Source organism: Harpegnathos saltator, unplaced genomic scaffold, assembly GCF_003227715.2.
Source record: "Harpegnathos saltator strain DR-91 unplaced genomic scaffold, Hsal_v8.6 scaffold320, whole genome shotgun sequence".
Lineage (NCBI taxonomy): Eukaryota > Metazoa > Arthropoda > Insecta > Hymenoptera > Formicidae > Harpegnathos > Harpegnathos saltator.
In genome coordinates this window covers 460,962-475,676 of record NW_020230118.1, presented here as the reverse complement: position 1 = coordinate 475,676, position 14,715 = coordinate 460,962, and the positions used below count along the sequence as shown (strand labels likewise).

At 35.8% G+C, this 14,715-nt stretch overlaps 2 protein-coding genes across 3 annotated transcripts; both read left to right on the top strand.

The window, feature by feature from the left end:
* The first annotated feature begins 292 nt into the window (after positions 1-292).
* On the top strand, positions 293-13,691 carry LOC112588863 (uncharacterized). Of its 2 annotated transcripts, XM_025300048.1 has the most exons (3): positions 313-528; positions 12,767-12,905; positions 13,136-13,691. In XM_025300048.1, the coding sequence occupies exons 2-3, from the start codon at positions 12,782-12,784 to the stop codon at positions 13,633-13,635; spliced, it is 624 nt and encodes a 207-aa protein (XP_025155833.1). In that variant the 5' UTR covers positions 313-528; positions 12,767-12,781; the 3' UTR covers positions 13,636-13,691. The 2 variants fall into 2 exon arrangements, 1 of the variants encoding a protein (XP_025155833.1); XR_003113089.1 differs by lacking the exons at positions 12,767-12,905; positions 13,136-13,691 and adding an exon at positions 1,213-2,062 and having other exon boundaries at positions 293-528.
* LOC109504428 (uncharacterized) lies at positions 6,635-10,396 on the top strand. The gene is made up of 7 exons (XM_025300054.1): positions 6,635-7,952; positions 8,260-8,454; positions 8,642-8,770; positions 8,873-8,992; positions 9,080-9,338; positions 9,799-10,203; positions 10,349-10,396. Exons 1-7 carry the CDS (start codon positions 7,888-7,890, stop codon positions 10,394-10,396), a joined length of 1,221 nt encoding a protein of 406 aa, XP_025155839.1. The 5' UTR covers positions 6,635-7,887.
* Positions 13,692-14,715: the final 1,024 nt, after the last annotated feature.

The window sequence follows — 14,715 nt, the reverse complement described above, 5'->3', positions numbered from 1 at the left end:
TACGGTGGACGCTTCATTTATATTTCATAAATTTTGGACGGCCGGATTGCAAAATCTAACTTTGTAGGGATCTCGAGAATAATATAAGAAACATGCTATAATAATTTGGCAGTGATATATAACGTCAGGTAGACAAAATACGACAATTTGTAAAATGGTATTGTACGTAAGTTGCTGCGACGCTTGGCTCACTCACCCAAAAGCCTGGAAAGCATTTTCTCGCCGTGTATCGACCGGCGAAATGCCCAAGTGAGTAAGACAAGGATAATGCGATCGATTGTTCGTCCTTGTCAAACTGACTTGACCCAACCTTCCTGCTCTTGCGCTTGCGCGCACAGTGTTGGTTCGCGATCTCACCGCACGAAGCCTCCAAAGTCAACGCTGGATTTGTCTCTGGCTCCTGCAGATCCTTAAGAAGGTGTTTCGTATACTTAAGTACCCAAAAAAGAGCATTTCAGTGTTATAGGAAGAAAGAAGAAGGACCAACGAGGGACAAAGAGCGTGTGGCGTCATAATATTGACATATACGTAAATATTTATATATATATGTGTGTAGATAAAATTAATCTTTATTATAAATCTTTATTATAAATTGGCGACAGATCGTTCAAATGTGACGTGTCGACAGATATAAAATTATCTACGGTCTTTTTTTTTTTTTTTGGTCTTTGGATACCCCCTCCCCTTGGGGGGAGGGGGTTATGTCGGACTCTTACCGACTAAAACCCCTGCGGAATATCTATTTGTTGGGCCGTGAGGAGGGGAGTCAGGGGAACTACTCCCGTATTCCCTCCTCAAATTAGGGCCTACGGCCCTAATCTGCTATTATTATGTTTAAGCCTACTCACACATTGTAACACATATTGTAACAGCAAATTGGTTAAAAACGAGCAGAATCTGCTATATGTTATATAGTATTTAAATATATTAGAACGACAAACTTGATTTCTATACAGTCACTCTATCAAATTTTGCTATCAGATCATATTTCTGCTAGTAAACTACAAATTCTATCAGCAGTTTAATGGCAGAAATATCATAGGATCTGATGACTGAATATATGACAAATTGATGTCAGAAATCGAGCAAGATCTGTCATTTCAATATATTTAAATGGAACATTGCAAATCCTGCTTGCTTCCTATTGTCTATCTGTTGTTGTGTTGTCAGTCTCTCAGCAGGTTCGGTAAAAAGAATAATAACAAATTATAGATGTTGTAGGACTTCCGTTTCCGGCGACGAATAAGACGGCGAGTAGTGAGTGATAGGGCGAAAAAAGGGCGAGGGTGTCAATGGGAAGCCGTGATGGGAAATCGATAACGGGCTCGCCAACGAATTTCCCCTACCACGCACGCACCACAGCCGACTCGGTCTATCTGTGTCGGCCACGCGCTCGGCAATCGTCGGCGCGTCGAGCGAGAGAGAGAGAATATCATTCCCTCTTTCTCGCTCTCGTGTTAGCTCGGCGACATGAGCGAGAATATAATTCCCTCTTTCTCGCTCTCGTTCTCGCTCAGCGACGCGAGTTAGGCTGATTCTTTTTCGGCTGTAATCTGAGTCGCGGGCGCGACTATGACGATACTGAGAAGTTTTTTCTATTCGGCGCGCCGAAATTATTATGAATATTATATTATTATTAATAATATTGTTGTTTACAATAATAATATTAATAATATTCCGCGCCGAGAAAATGGAATATATTTCATTAATTGTTTTGCTGAGACGGACAGGTTCATAGATTTGATTATTGTTAGGAATTGTTTATTAATATTTGAAGAATAATTTTAAGTTGTATAAAGATGTAGAATAAAATCTGGAAAAGTATTGTAACAAAATCAAGAAGGTACGAAATGAAACCTTCTTACTTTCATTACAATATCCTCTGAATTAACAAATACTCTTCAAACAGTATTAAACAATCTTCAAAAACAATTACATCCGTGTATCCGAAATCTTCTGTCTGCGCGAAAAAAATTCATAAAATATGTCTGTTTCGCCGCGCTGAATGAGAAAACCCTCAGAACAATGTTATATTTAAAATGATGTACAGTGCATTAATAAATATGCAGTCTAGTAAAAAGGTAATTTATTTGCTTATTACAATATCTTCGAATGTATGCACTTGTTCGCGAAACAGTTTTCCCATGTATTTTCAATGCAGTGTCAAACAGCACAACTGTTAATCCAATGAACCTGTTTAAGAGAAATAAGTGGACCATTGGCAGCGCTCTGAATTCAGTGTTCAGTGCACCACTCAATAAAAATATAATAATACTATGTTTGTATTAAAATGACACGAAGTTTAACGAATTATTTGTGAAAAATCACCGTAAATGGATGAAAAACAGTGTACAGTTATAGCATACAGTTTAGAAAACCCACTCCTTGCCAGCAATGTGGATAGAATCAAGTTGGAAAAAGAGTAAACATTATTTTTACCGATTCATGCGATGATACCAAAGTATGAAGCAAATGCATTATGTATGTAGTACTGCAGTGGTATTGTGTATGCATGAAGAATGGAAAACTATTAATAAAGTAATTATTAGTAATTAAGTAACTAATCAGTGTTTAAAAAGATGTACTATGTCGTTTATATAAATGGTTTTAGTAAGAAAGAATATGTAAATCCGCATTACTGCTGGATGGAAATCGCGAGAAGGTGGTGGTTTCTTCTATCAGGAGGAAATGATAAACAAATGTCGAATAAGTCACTTATGAAATAGAATTATTTGACATAGGTTTATATTTCCTCCAAGGAATGATAGGATGTAAGGAAAGGAAGAAGCAAACATAAAGGGATCTTTCGTGTATTTTAATATCGCATTTTCTTCTTTATTTGTATGTTTTGTCTGCATAACGCTTGCATGACACTACTATCCCTTTCTTCTTCTCCTTTTTTACTAAAACCATTTATATACACGGCACAGTACATCTTTTTAAACAATGATTAGTTACTTAATTACTAATAATTACTTTATTAATAGTTTTCCATTCTTCATGCATACACAATACCACTGCAGTACTACATGCATAATGCATTTGCTTCATACTTTGGTATCATCACATGAATCGGCAAAAATAATGTTTACTCTTTTCCCAACTTGATTCTATCCACATTGCTGGCAAGGAGTGGGTTTTCTAAACTGTATGCTATAACTGTATATTGTTTTTCATCCATTTACGGTGATTTTTCACAAATAATTCGTTAAACTTCGTGTCATTTTAATACAAACATAGTATTATTATATTTTTATTGAGTGGTGCACTGAACACTGAATTCAGAGCGCTGCCAATGGTCCACTTATTTCTCGTAAACAGGTTCATTGGATTAACAATTGTGCTGTTCGACACTGCATTGAAAATAAATGGAAAAACTGTTTCGCAAACAAGTGCATACATTCGAAGATATTCTAATAAGCAAATAAATTACCTTTTTACTAGACTACATATTTATTAATGCACTGTACACTGTATTGCATCGGTTCGTTCCGCGAGAGGGGAAATGGAGGTCCCCCTCTCTGGCATGCTATTGTGCGCCAGCTCTCGGCGGCCGGCCGCCCGAGCGCTCAACTTATCGACGACTTTACCGACACTGCAATGGTAACACGAGCAGCGAAAGAATAGTTGTTGCGTCGATAAAGACATGTATGTGAGAAAGCGGGAGAATATAAAGTCTGCCACTTTTATTTAGAGAACTTTTGTCACAATGTAAATCGTGTTATTTTTTATGTAATAATATTAAATAGATAAATATAAAAAAAAATTGTATACCGTCACACATACGCGATATTGGATCTAAGTGAGAGATTGGTGCAGTGCATATATGTGACGTTGATTGCAAGCAAATTGAATTTTTGATTAATCAAATAATTATGCGCACATACGGAAGTGTTCCTTTGTTAATATTTGGGTGGCTCTGAAAAGAGCCGTTTGATGTTTGGCTCTGAAAAGAATCGTTTTAATAATCTGTCCAATGCCCTTGGCGTGCAACAACTTGTTGGAGACATGCGTCGATGGAATTGTGCAAATTCCAGAAAAATTGAGGCTCCCGTCTAAGATCCTCTCATGCGTTCTTCGCGTGTGCAACCAAAGTTGTTATATTTCTCTCATGAGCTCTCATGAGCAGGATTTTACAGTTTTCCCCTTATGTTTTCTGTTTAACTGAGATCCGCAGATTTCACTAGACAATTGAGAACTTCATGCACTGTTATCTTGAAATAATCGAATTGTCGGCATATCGTCGTCTGCATAGATTCTGCTGATGCAATAACGTATCGGCAACATCTTTTATCTCGCTACGCCGACGTGCTTGTTTCGCGTCATTACATTTCGCGCTCTTTCAAAAACAAAAGAAGAGCAAAGATATATAGGACTGCGAAAGGAAAACAATTGCCGAGATGCATTTGTTTTTATCATTGCTGTTTCTTCTAACAGTCGTGTCCTATTGCGTATCTTTATATATGATCATGGAACATATATTTACTGAAGTCGACCGTGGACGCATTATTGGGATGTGGGAGTGTGGTGCAACAAATGAAGAGATCGCACGTCGCATTCGAAGATATTCGCATTCCATGTTCCGAAAGAACAGTGCGGAAGTGGATTGGACAGTGGCAAGCAGAAGGAAAAGAGGGCCTTGTCGACAGAAGAAAATATAATAGGGGAGTTCGTCTATCAATCGAGCAGGAAGACGCACTTTTGTTGGCAGAGGCAAACAACAATCCTTTTCTTTCTTTGTCGCAAAGCGTACATCAACTGGATTTGCCGTTTTCGGCATACACTGCGCGATGTAGACTAAATGACGCCGACATATATTGTTATCGTCCTGCCCGGAAGATACTACTGACCGAAGAACATCGCGATAATCGTGTAGCATTTGCTCTAGAGCAAATAAACACCGTTTTGCCAGAAGATTGGGAGCGTACTATTTGGACGGACGAAAGGATATTTTGTTCATCGGTGGATCAACAGCAGTTCGTATGGAAACCGTTTGATTCTCTCCGTCTAAATCCATATATGCCGACAATTCGATTATTTCAAGATAACAGTGCACGAAGTTTTCAATTGGCCAGTGAAATCTGCGGATCTCAGTTAAACAGAAAACATAAGGGGAAAATTGTAAAATCCTGCTCATGAGAGCTCATGAGAGAAATATAACAACTTTGGTTGCACACGCGAAGAACGCATGAGAGGATCTTAGACGGGAGCCTCAATTTTTCTGGAATTTGCACAATTCCATCGACGCATGTCTCCAACAAGTTGTTGCACGCCAAGGGCATTGGACAGATTATTAAAACGATTCTTTTCAGAGCCAAACATCAAACGGCTCTTTTCAGAGCCACCCAAATATTAACAAAGGAACACTTCCGTATGTGCGCATAATTATTTGATTAATCAAAAATTCAATTTGCTTGCAATCAACGTCACATATATGCACTGCACCAATCTCTCACTTAGATCCAATATCGCGTATGTGTGACGGTATACAATTTTTTTTTATATTTATCTATTTAATATTATTACATAAAAAATAACACGATTTACATTGTGACAAAAGTTCTCTAAATAAAAGTGGCAGACTTTATATTCTCCCGCTTTCTCACATACATGTCTTTATCGACGCAACAACTATTCTTTCGCTGCTCGTGTTACCATTGCAGTGTCGGTAAAGTCGTCGATAAGTTGAGCGCTCGGGCGGCCGGCCGCCGAGAGCTGGCGCACAATAGCATGCCAGAGAGGAGGACCTCCATTTCCCCTCTCGCGGAACGAACCGATACAATACAATATACATCATTTTAAATATAACATTGTTCTGAGGATTTTCTCATTCAGCGTGGCGAAACACATTTTATGAATTTTTTTTCGATCAGACAAAAGATTTTACGGATGTAATTGTTTTTAGGGATTGTTTAATACTGTTTGAAGAGTATTTGTTTATGTAATTCAGAGGATATTCCCATATAGCACAGACAATTGCAGCAATATTGCTGTAATGTTGCAACATTGCACATTGCAGTGCAATATTGCAGAGACATTGCAAAAACAATATTTTGCATTATTGCAAATTTATACAAATGTTGAGTTGAACATATTATCTCTCATGATTATTGTTACAGAATTTTTATGGAAAATTATTGATTGTCACAACAAGAGGAAAGTGTGTTCAGAATATTTTATAAATTTGTTAGATCGATCACAAATATCATCCTCTGGAATGTATCTATATAACAAAAACAATTTTTGGCATACGATCTTTCGCGGTGAGGGATAGGATAAGGAAGGGAGCGAGGGTGATGGGGCAGGTATGGGGATTAGTCCCCCCCTCCTTTGGAGGGGAAGTAAGGGGGCGCGGAGGGAGGGTGGATGTCCCCTCCCTCTAAGTATAAACCAGAAGGCCAACCCCACCGGGAAACCGGTCGGGGGACTGCGCCATGTACTCCCTGAGTGCAGGGCGCGGTACTCGAGGCGAGGGGCTCCCGGAGAGCCCTGGGGCCGGGGTGTCGGGGAGGGAAAACGGGAGTAGTTCCCCTGACTCCCCCCACCACGGTCCGAATGGTAGACATCCCGCAGGGGTTTTAGTCAGTAAGAGTCTGACATACCCCCCCTCCCAAAAGGTCGGGGGTATCCATGATGGATTTCCCCTGCGTTATCAAAAAAAAAAAAAGGTATGGGGATTAGAGAAAAGGAGATTTAGAAAGGACTGGGGAAAGAGGATATGGCTGTTTGACAAATTGGTGTGGCCGGTGGTAAGTTATGGGGTGAAGATTTGGAGATGGAGAGAGAGGAGAAAAATAGAGGAATTGCAGGAGAGATACTTGAGATGGGCACTGGGGATAGAAAGATGGACGCCAGGGTATATGGTGAGAGGAAATGCAGAGGGAATTAATGAGGAGCAGAGCGGGAATAAGGGCGTGAGGGTATGAGAGGAGGTTGGGTGAGGGAAGGGGGGAAGATAGCAAGAATGTGTTGGATGGAGATGAGGGATAGGGCGAGGAGAGGGAAAGAAGTAGGGAGATGGGAGGAGGAGAGGAAAAGGTTTTTTGAGGAAAGAAGGTGGAAAATAGACAGGATAGAAGAGATAAGGAAAACAGGAGGGGAAATAAGGGGAAAGGAATTAAAGAGTAGGGAAAAGAGAAGACAGGTGAAGGAAAGATGGGAAAAGATAAGGGAGTCAAGGTTTAATGAGAGATATGGAAGGGTGAAAGGAAGAGGAGTACCAGAGTATCTAAAGAAGGGCTGAGGGAAAATAGATGGAGGAGGATAGCGAGGTTTAGGCTGGGGTGTGAATTGAAGGGAAGTAGGTATTGGGAGGAAGAGGAAAAAAGAAGATGCAGGATGTGTGAGGGAAGAGAGGAGACATGGAAGCACATATGGGAGGAGTGTACGAGGTGGGGGGGGAGACGTGAACTGTGACAGGGTGGAACGCAGCTGCGCTACCTGGCTGGGAGGACGGAAGGTCTGTCTTCCCAAAGGAGGGCTAACCTGGAGCCTAATGCCAGGCGCTCGTTGCGACTCTCTGCGGCCATGGAAGGGAGAGGTTAGCCCCTCTCCAGCTGGTTTGCAGACGGCCTGCTAATGAGAATACCTCCTGTGGTAACAGCAGAGCATAGACCTTATATATATGGACATACATAGCAGATCGTGTCCAGAGGAGGTTAGACAGAGAAACGTACTTTTCGGGACTTCTCTGTCTTTTCATCTCCGAAAATATGTTTTGCACATGCGTGGATTAAATAAACTATTCTGATTGGTTGTACGCAACATGATATAGTTTCTGCAAACATGGCGATGTAGGTATCTGTGTTGTGCCAGATATTGGATAGCGCTTGATGGGATAAATGATCTGATCTTTTAAAAAGATCTTAAAAAGAAGAAAACTTCACCATGGTTGAAACATGTGTCCTTTGCGGTATGAAGTATTGTACGAAAAATAGTGTTTCTTTTCATTCGTAAGTATTAAGCAAATTTTAGTAATACAATGACATAGAAGTAAAGAAAAAGTCAGCTATCATCTCGATAGGAATGGGACGTGGAATCCACGTCGAATTCATGTGAAGCACAGATTGAAGCATAGATTCGACGTGGACTCCACGTGAATCCACGTAGATTCCATACTTCCTATCGAGATGAAGCTTCCGCATAATCGCCTCGACGCTCATTCAACAACCTTTACTTGTTCTATGCCTCTAACGGGTCGATGTTGTAAGATACTCTATTATTAACTAAATTATATTAACTAAACATTAACAATTTTAGTTTCCCAACAAATGAAAAATATAAAAAGTTATGGATGGAAGCATGCAATTTAAGTACAATAAAGAAAAAAAGTAAGATTTGTTCACGTCACTTCAGTTCTTTACAATTTAAAGCATGGAATGAAGGACGTAGATTATTGAAGAACGATGCAGTTCCATTATTATTTTTTGGAGAAAATAAAACATATTTAAAAAGGTAATATATATATAAATATATATATAGGTAAAATATAAAATATACCCAAAGGAAAAATATTTAACTTGCAATTTTACATGTGTTACATTGGAGTTATTTTTCACATCTTATTAATGCGTTCTAAAAAACTATTTTTAAGATATTTTGATTTGATTAATAATATAAATTTTGTTTTTCATTTTTTTAGAATAAGAAAACAGTCTTTGTCTGCTTCAATTATTTTACCAGACTCGTTTTTTTCATCAACGTCAGACGCAGCAAATATAGTTCAACTTATTCATAATGAAAAAGAAGAAATGGAATTTACATCACCAAGGTATATTTTTGCTTTTAAGAAAATGTTAATGTTATTTTTTAACGTTTAATTATTAATGATTAATGGAAAATTTACATGTATTTTGTAATTCGTTTGTTATAGAGCTGATGATTCAACTTTATCTGTATGTAAGACAACAAATACATCCACGTTAGAAGAAAATGAGAATGAAATAACAGACATAAATATTCAACAGGACAATATAGAAATACAATATTCCCAGTAATATTTATTTTCTTTTATCATTAAATATATTTACTGGTAACTATATATAAATACCTGTGTTGACTAAAATATCTTATTTTGTAGGAAATCGCTTGATAGAAGGAAGAAGATTTGGCGTCCTGCAAGAGTTGGAGACTGTACAGAAGAACATTTTTCAACTCCACGCCGTGCTAAACATTGTTTTGACTTAGTAGTAAGAAAACTTTCTGACTGTCGAAGACAATTAGATACTTCTAAGAAACATATAAAAAGGTTAGAGTCAAAAGTGCACACACTCGAAGATTTACTTAAAAAATTACGGAAAAAACAATTAATATCAGAAAGTGCAGCTCATATGTTACAGGTATTTATTTTAAAAAAATTCTATTGACATTTAACATTAAGTAGTAGTTAATATAATCAACAAAAAATACGAATTTTATTGAAATCAGTTTCAACAGTTTACAACACTTTATCCTTATATCAATAAATTGTGTGCGTGTGTGTGCCCGCATGCGTCTGTGTTCATATACTTGTAATAATAATGATTTAATTGTATAGTTTGTATTTAATATAATAGAATATAATTTGCACATAATTTAATTTATAAATCGCAATTTATCTTGAAATTTTGATATTGTAGTGAAACATTGTTTACAGTCTGTGTAATATATATAATACGTAATTGTGTTGCTATTTTTTATATTGTACTACTATTCAATGTTTTAAATAACAATGCCAATTTTTTTCTTAATATAGCAAAACGGTCAATTTTGTTTTACGGACTTTTTTTTTGACTTATAATTTTCTTTTTATTTATACAGACGACAGCATCTGATTCGCTTGCACAAATCATGAAAAGACATTTATCGGGAGTTAAGAAAGCGCCTTTTAACTCTGACTTAAGGCGATTTGCTTTAACATTACATTTTTATTCTGCTAGAGCTTATGCTTATGTTACCAAATCTTTTAACAATTTATTACCGAGTGAGCATACAATACGTAAGTGGTATGAGACGATTGACGGAAAACCTGGATTCACGCACGAATCTTTTAATTCTATTAGACAAAAAGTACAAGAAGGAGTCGTTATTGTTAATATTGTCATTGACGAGATGGCAATTCGGCAACACGTTCATTGGGATGGTCACAAGTGTTCTGGTTTTATTAACTTAGGTTCAGATTTTACTTACGATCATGATGATTTAGATTTGGCAAAAAACGCTTTGGTATTTCTTGCTGTTGCTTTAAACAGTCATTGGAAAATACCGTTAAGATATTTTTTAATTGACGGTTTAAATGCGATGGAAAGAGCTAATTTATTGAAGACTTGCTTATCTTTATTACATGACACAAAATGTCATGTTTATTCAGTTACATTTGATGGAGCACCCGTTAATAAATGTATGTGTGCACAATTAGGTGCAGTTTTTAATTTTAATACTTTGTGTATTTTCGCCATCCCATAACAAGAGACAATATTTTTATATTTTTGGATCCTTCCCATAGTATTAAATTAATAAGAAATGCTTTTGGTGAGAGAAAAGTATTCTTTAATGAAAAAGGAGAATTGATAAAATGGGAATATATAATCGCTCTTTATAATAAAGAAAAAATAGAAGGTTTAAAAGCTGCCACAAAATTAACTGGGCGTCACATTAATTATCACAATGAGAAAATGAATGTTCGTTTAGCAGTACAAGTGTTAAGCGATAGTGTGAACAAAGCACTAATATATTGTGTAGAGAAAAAATATGATGGTTTTCAAGGAGCTTTAGCTACTGCAGAATTTTGTTCTCTAATGAATAGAGCGTTTGACATATTAAACTGTCGAAATAAATTTTCTAAAAGACCCTTTAATCAGCCCGTTAGTAACAATACCTTAATAGAATATTCAGACTTTATATCAACATTTAAAACGTACATTTCTAATTTAAAAGATAATACTGGTAGACACATTATACATTCAACACGAAGTACAGGTTTTATTGGAATAGTATATTGTTTAGAAAATGCACTTGAATTATATCGAACTTTGCACTCAAAAAAATATATAGAATATTTACTTACCTATAAATTATTGCAAGGTCACTTGCAGTCGTTCTTCAGTGCAATCCGAAGTCGTGGAGGTTTTAACAGCAATCCAACATGTATTCAATTTGAAAGTGCTTACAAAAAATTATTAGTACACATCAGAATCAGAATATGCTAATTGTACAATATTAGATACGACATCAATATTACCAGTTTCTGTTTTGAGACATAAAAATGCAAGTGATATTAGTAATATCGATAAAAACAGTGAGCAAGTGATTACCAATAAAAATGTTTTATTTGATCATGATTATATTTTTGGCATTCCTTCCTTAAGTATATTTGTTACTGATATTACTGAATACATAGCTGGATTTGTTGTTAAACAATTAAAAAAAAAATTTCGTGCACAGTATGTAAAAAATATTTGGAAACAAACGATACAACCAACTTATTATTATTAAAAAGAGATAGAGGTATGTTACTTAAACCATCAAAAGACATTTTTTATGTTTGTACATGGGTAGAAAGAATTATTAGACAATATCAAAGTGATATTTTTAAAATAAATGTAAAACCTGTAATTATAAACCGTGTTGTACAATATGTATTACCTTGTGTCTTTTTAGACATGAGTGATCATATTCTATCTCAGGAACCATTCAATAATCATAAAAAGCAATTAATTGTAAGTATTACTTAGAGAGATGGCAGGAAGTGGAGAGGGAGATTCTAGGAGAGGAGGGAAGGAGGAGAGGTGGATGAGGGAAGTAGAGAATTGGTGGAGAGGGGAGGGGGGTGAGGGAGAGGAAGGAGGAGATAGAAAGAGCGGCGGAAACGGAGATCAAGGTGTGAAAGGAGAGGAATGGAGAGTGAGAGAGAGGGAGAGAATGAAAAAGTGGAGGAATGGAGTGTGGGTGCGGAGTGCTCTCCCTCGTGCGGATTGCGAATAGTTTGTAAGGATATAGTTGTAAAAAAGTAGAGTGTAAAAGTAGGGGGTGGGAAAGAATTGTAACCCCAGGGGAAAGCAATAAAGCAAATTATTATAGATATTGTAAATCTATCAATTTGTTAACATATTCCATGAAAAAAGGAGGGCATACTAGGTGGCGATGGGACGCCGTACATTCGGGACCTGCATCTTATTTTCGTTCCGAAGAGAGAAAAATATCGAGAGCGCGATAGTCGCTAGACCGGGAATCGAACCCGAGTCTTTCGCTTGCCGGACGACTGCTCAAGATCACTAAGCTACCTGACGCTCCACGCTCACGACACTCTCCCCTCCCTAGATAACGTTGAGAGATGCGTTCGGAAGCGACATCTCTAGTGCTATCCCGAGCGCAGGGCGACTACAGAGAGAGGCATTGTTACTTGTACCTAGTGGTACAAACTGGTGGTCTCTCAAGGTCAAAGGTTGCTATCCTTTAAGACCTGCTGTCCATATATGCCGGCCTCCACCATTGCCCCTCCTTATCCGGTGCAAATAATAGAAATAAGCCCCGGAGTCGACGCCATATTTAACATATTCTGCTCAAATTTATTGCCAATCGTTGATCACACTGTTAACAAATTATTTACTGAGTTGGTTACCTCTCTTAATATTACATGTTAATATAACACTTAATATTTCTTAGAGAAAATAAAGAAAAGAGAGAATATGCTTCTTACTTTATGGTTTATTTTGTCTTTTTATTAATTAATATTTTATTTTGTATTAATATCTTACTTTATATATAAGTAACAATGTTAATTTTCTAGGTACATTTCTTCAAGATGGTGTGGAAGTGTTGTATTCCGCAATGTAAGTCCACATCTCAAATACCTGTACATCGCTTCCCAGAGGATGCATCGAAAAGGGAACATTGGCTAATAGCTATAGGCAAAACTGATTTGATCGGTAAGTATTAAACAGATGCAATGACAATTTTTTAATAGTAAATATTTTTATTTAAAATTTATTAAATATATTTTAATTAATTTAAACACATTTTCTTTATCTTATGTATAGATATCCATGTTTATCTTTAACATCGCAATGCTCTCGTTTTTCTAATGTAATTTTTAATATTTCATAATTATTTCATATCATGTAATTTCTTATATTTCATGTAATTTGTGATATAATAGGTGCGCCTAAAGAAATTACAACATTGACCAAATTGAGAATCTGTACGAAACATTTTCCAGAAAATATAGTACAGCCTTATGGGTCTAGGCGACGCCTAACCAATAATGCTGTACCAACATTACATTTGCTTTTAAATTTTGAACATGTTGATATTAACGTTAACGATAATATTTGTGAGCATGTTAGTGTAGTAGAAAATGTTCCAAACAATTCTGCTTTTGTGCCACTGCCCATAAACATAGGTGAAGAGACAGCAAGAAAAAATGAAGAAGAAGAAATCTATGTTTTAAGAAGAAACTTAAGGACACAATGGAAGATGTTACACAATAAGAACAGGATTATTTATCACCAGCATCAGAGGATCAACAAACTGCGACGTGGGAATAAATGGGATGACATCACGAAGGACATGTCAAATGTACAGAAGACTTTCTTCCAAATGTTGACGATAAATTTAAAATGTTCTCCACAGGTATGTTTCATTTCATTATTATGTTAACATTATTTCTATAAAAAAAATCATTTTTTCTCATAGCTATTCACTAATGAAAACATCTGCACAATATTTTATATATAAATGAATCTTATTTTACTGTGTGTGACATCCTATTATATATATCAGTATATTTCAAATTTAATATATTATTTAATAATGTAGAAAATGCGATAAATTTTACTTTTATTATAAGAAATATTGTAACCGTTTAAAATAATATTTGTAAACATGGCAATAACAAAATACAAAATAAAAGTTGTAATAAATATGTAGTTTTATATTTATATTGTGTTTCTAATATATACATATTGAGTTGTGTAGTTGTATGCTGCTGATATCTATAATTTTGTATTTTCTATACAATTATTTTAAAAAATTATACAGACATAAAAATTCTATCATTTCATTTTACCTAATAATTTTGAAATTATACATATATTACACAACTCAATATACATATCCCACACAGCACTGCAATATTGCAGCAATATTGAAGCAATATTACAATATCGTAGCAATATTACAAAATCACAAGATTATTATATAATATTCCAGCAATATTATCACAATATTACGAGTGATATATCAGATTACAATATCACTAGAATATTACTGCAATGTTACAATGTGACTATCGTATGGCAACATAGTGACAATATTACAACAATATTGCGCGATAATAAATCTCATTGCAGTATCATAGGAATATTGCCGCTATATTCCAGCATGATAGACCACTACGTAATATTTCTGAGTATCGCAGTAATACTAATGTGATATATCAATCTACAATATCGCAGGAATATTAGAACAATGTTGCGGAGTGATATATCAGACAGATTGAATAAATCAGCATTATAAAGTGAAAAAGCGTTAGAAAAATCGATATAAGATGAAATTCGTGATTTCGGCTGCAATGTTGAATCCGCCATATTGAAAAAAAATTTAGAAAAAAAACTACCCACATATTTTTAAGGTACAAATGTTAATAACGCGATCTTTGTAGTTTCCGGTATAAAATAACAATTTTTTTTAAGAAATCAATAATTTTCATAAAAGACAGACTGAAGAAAATACGCCGTT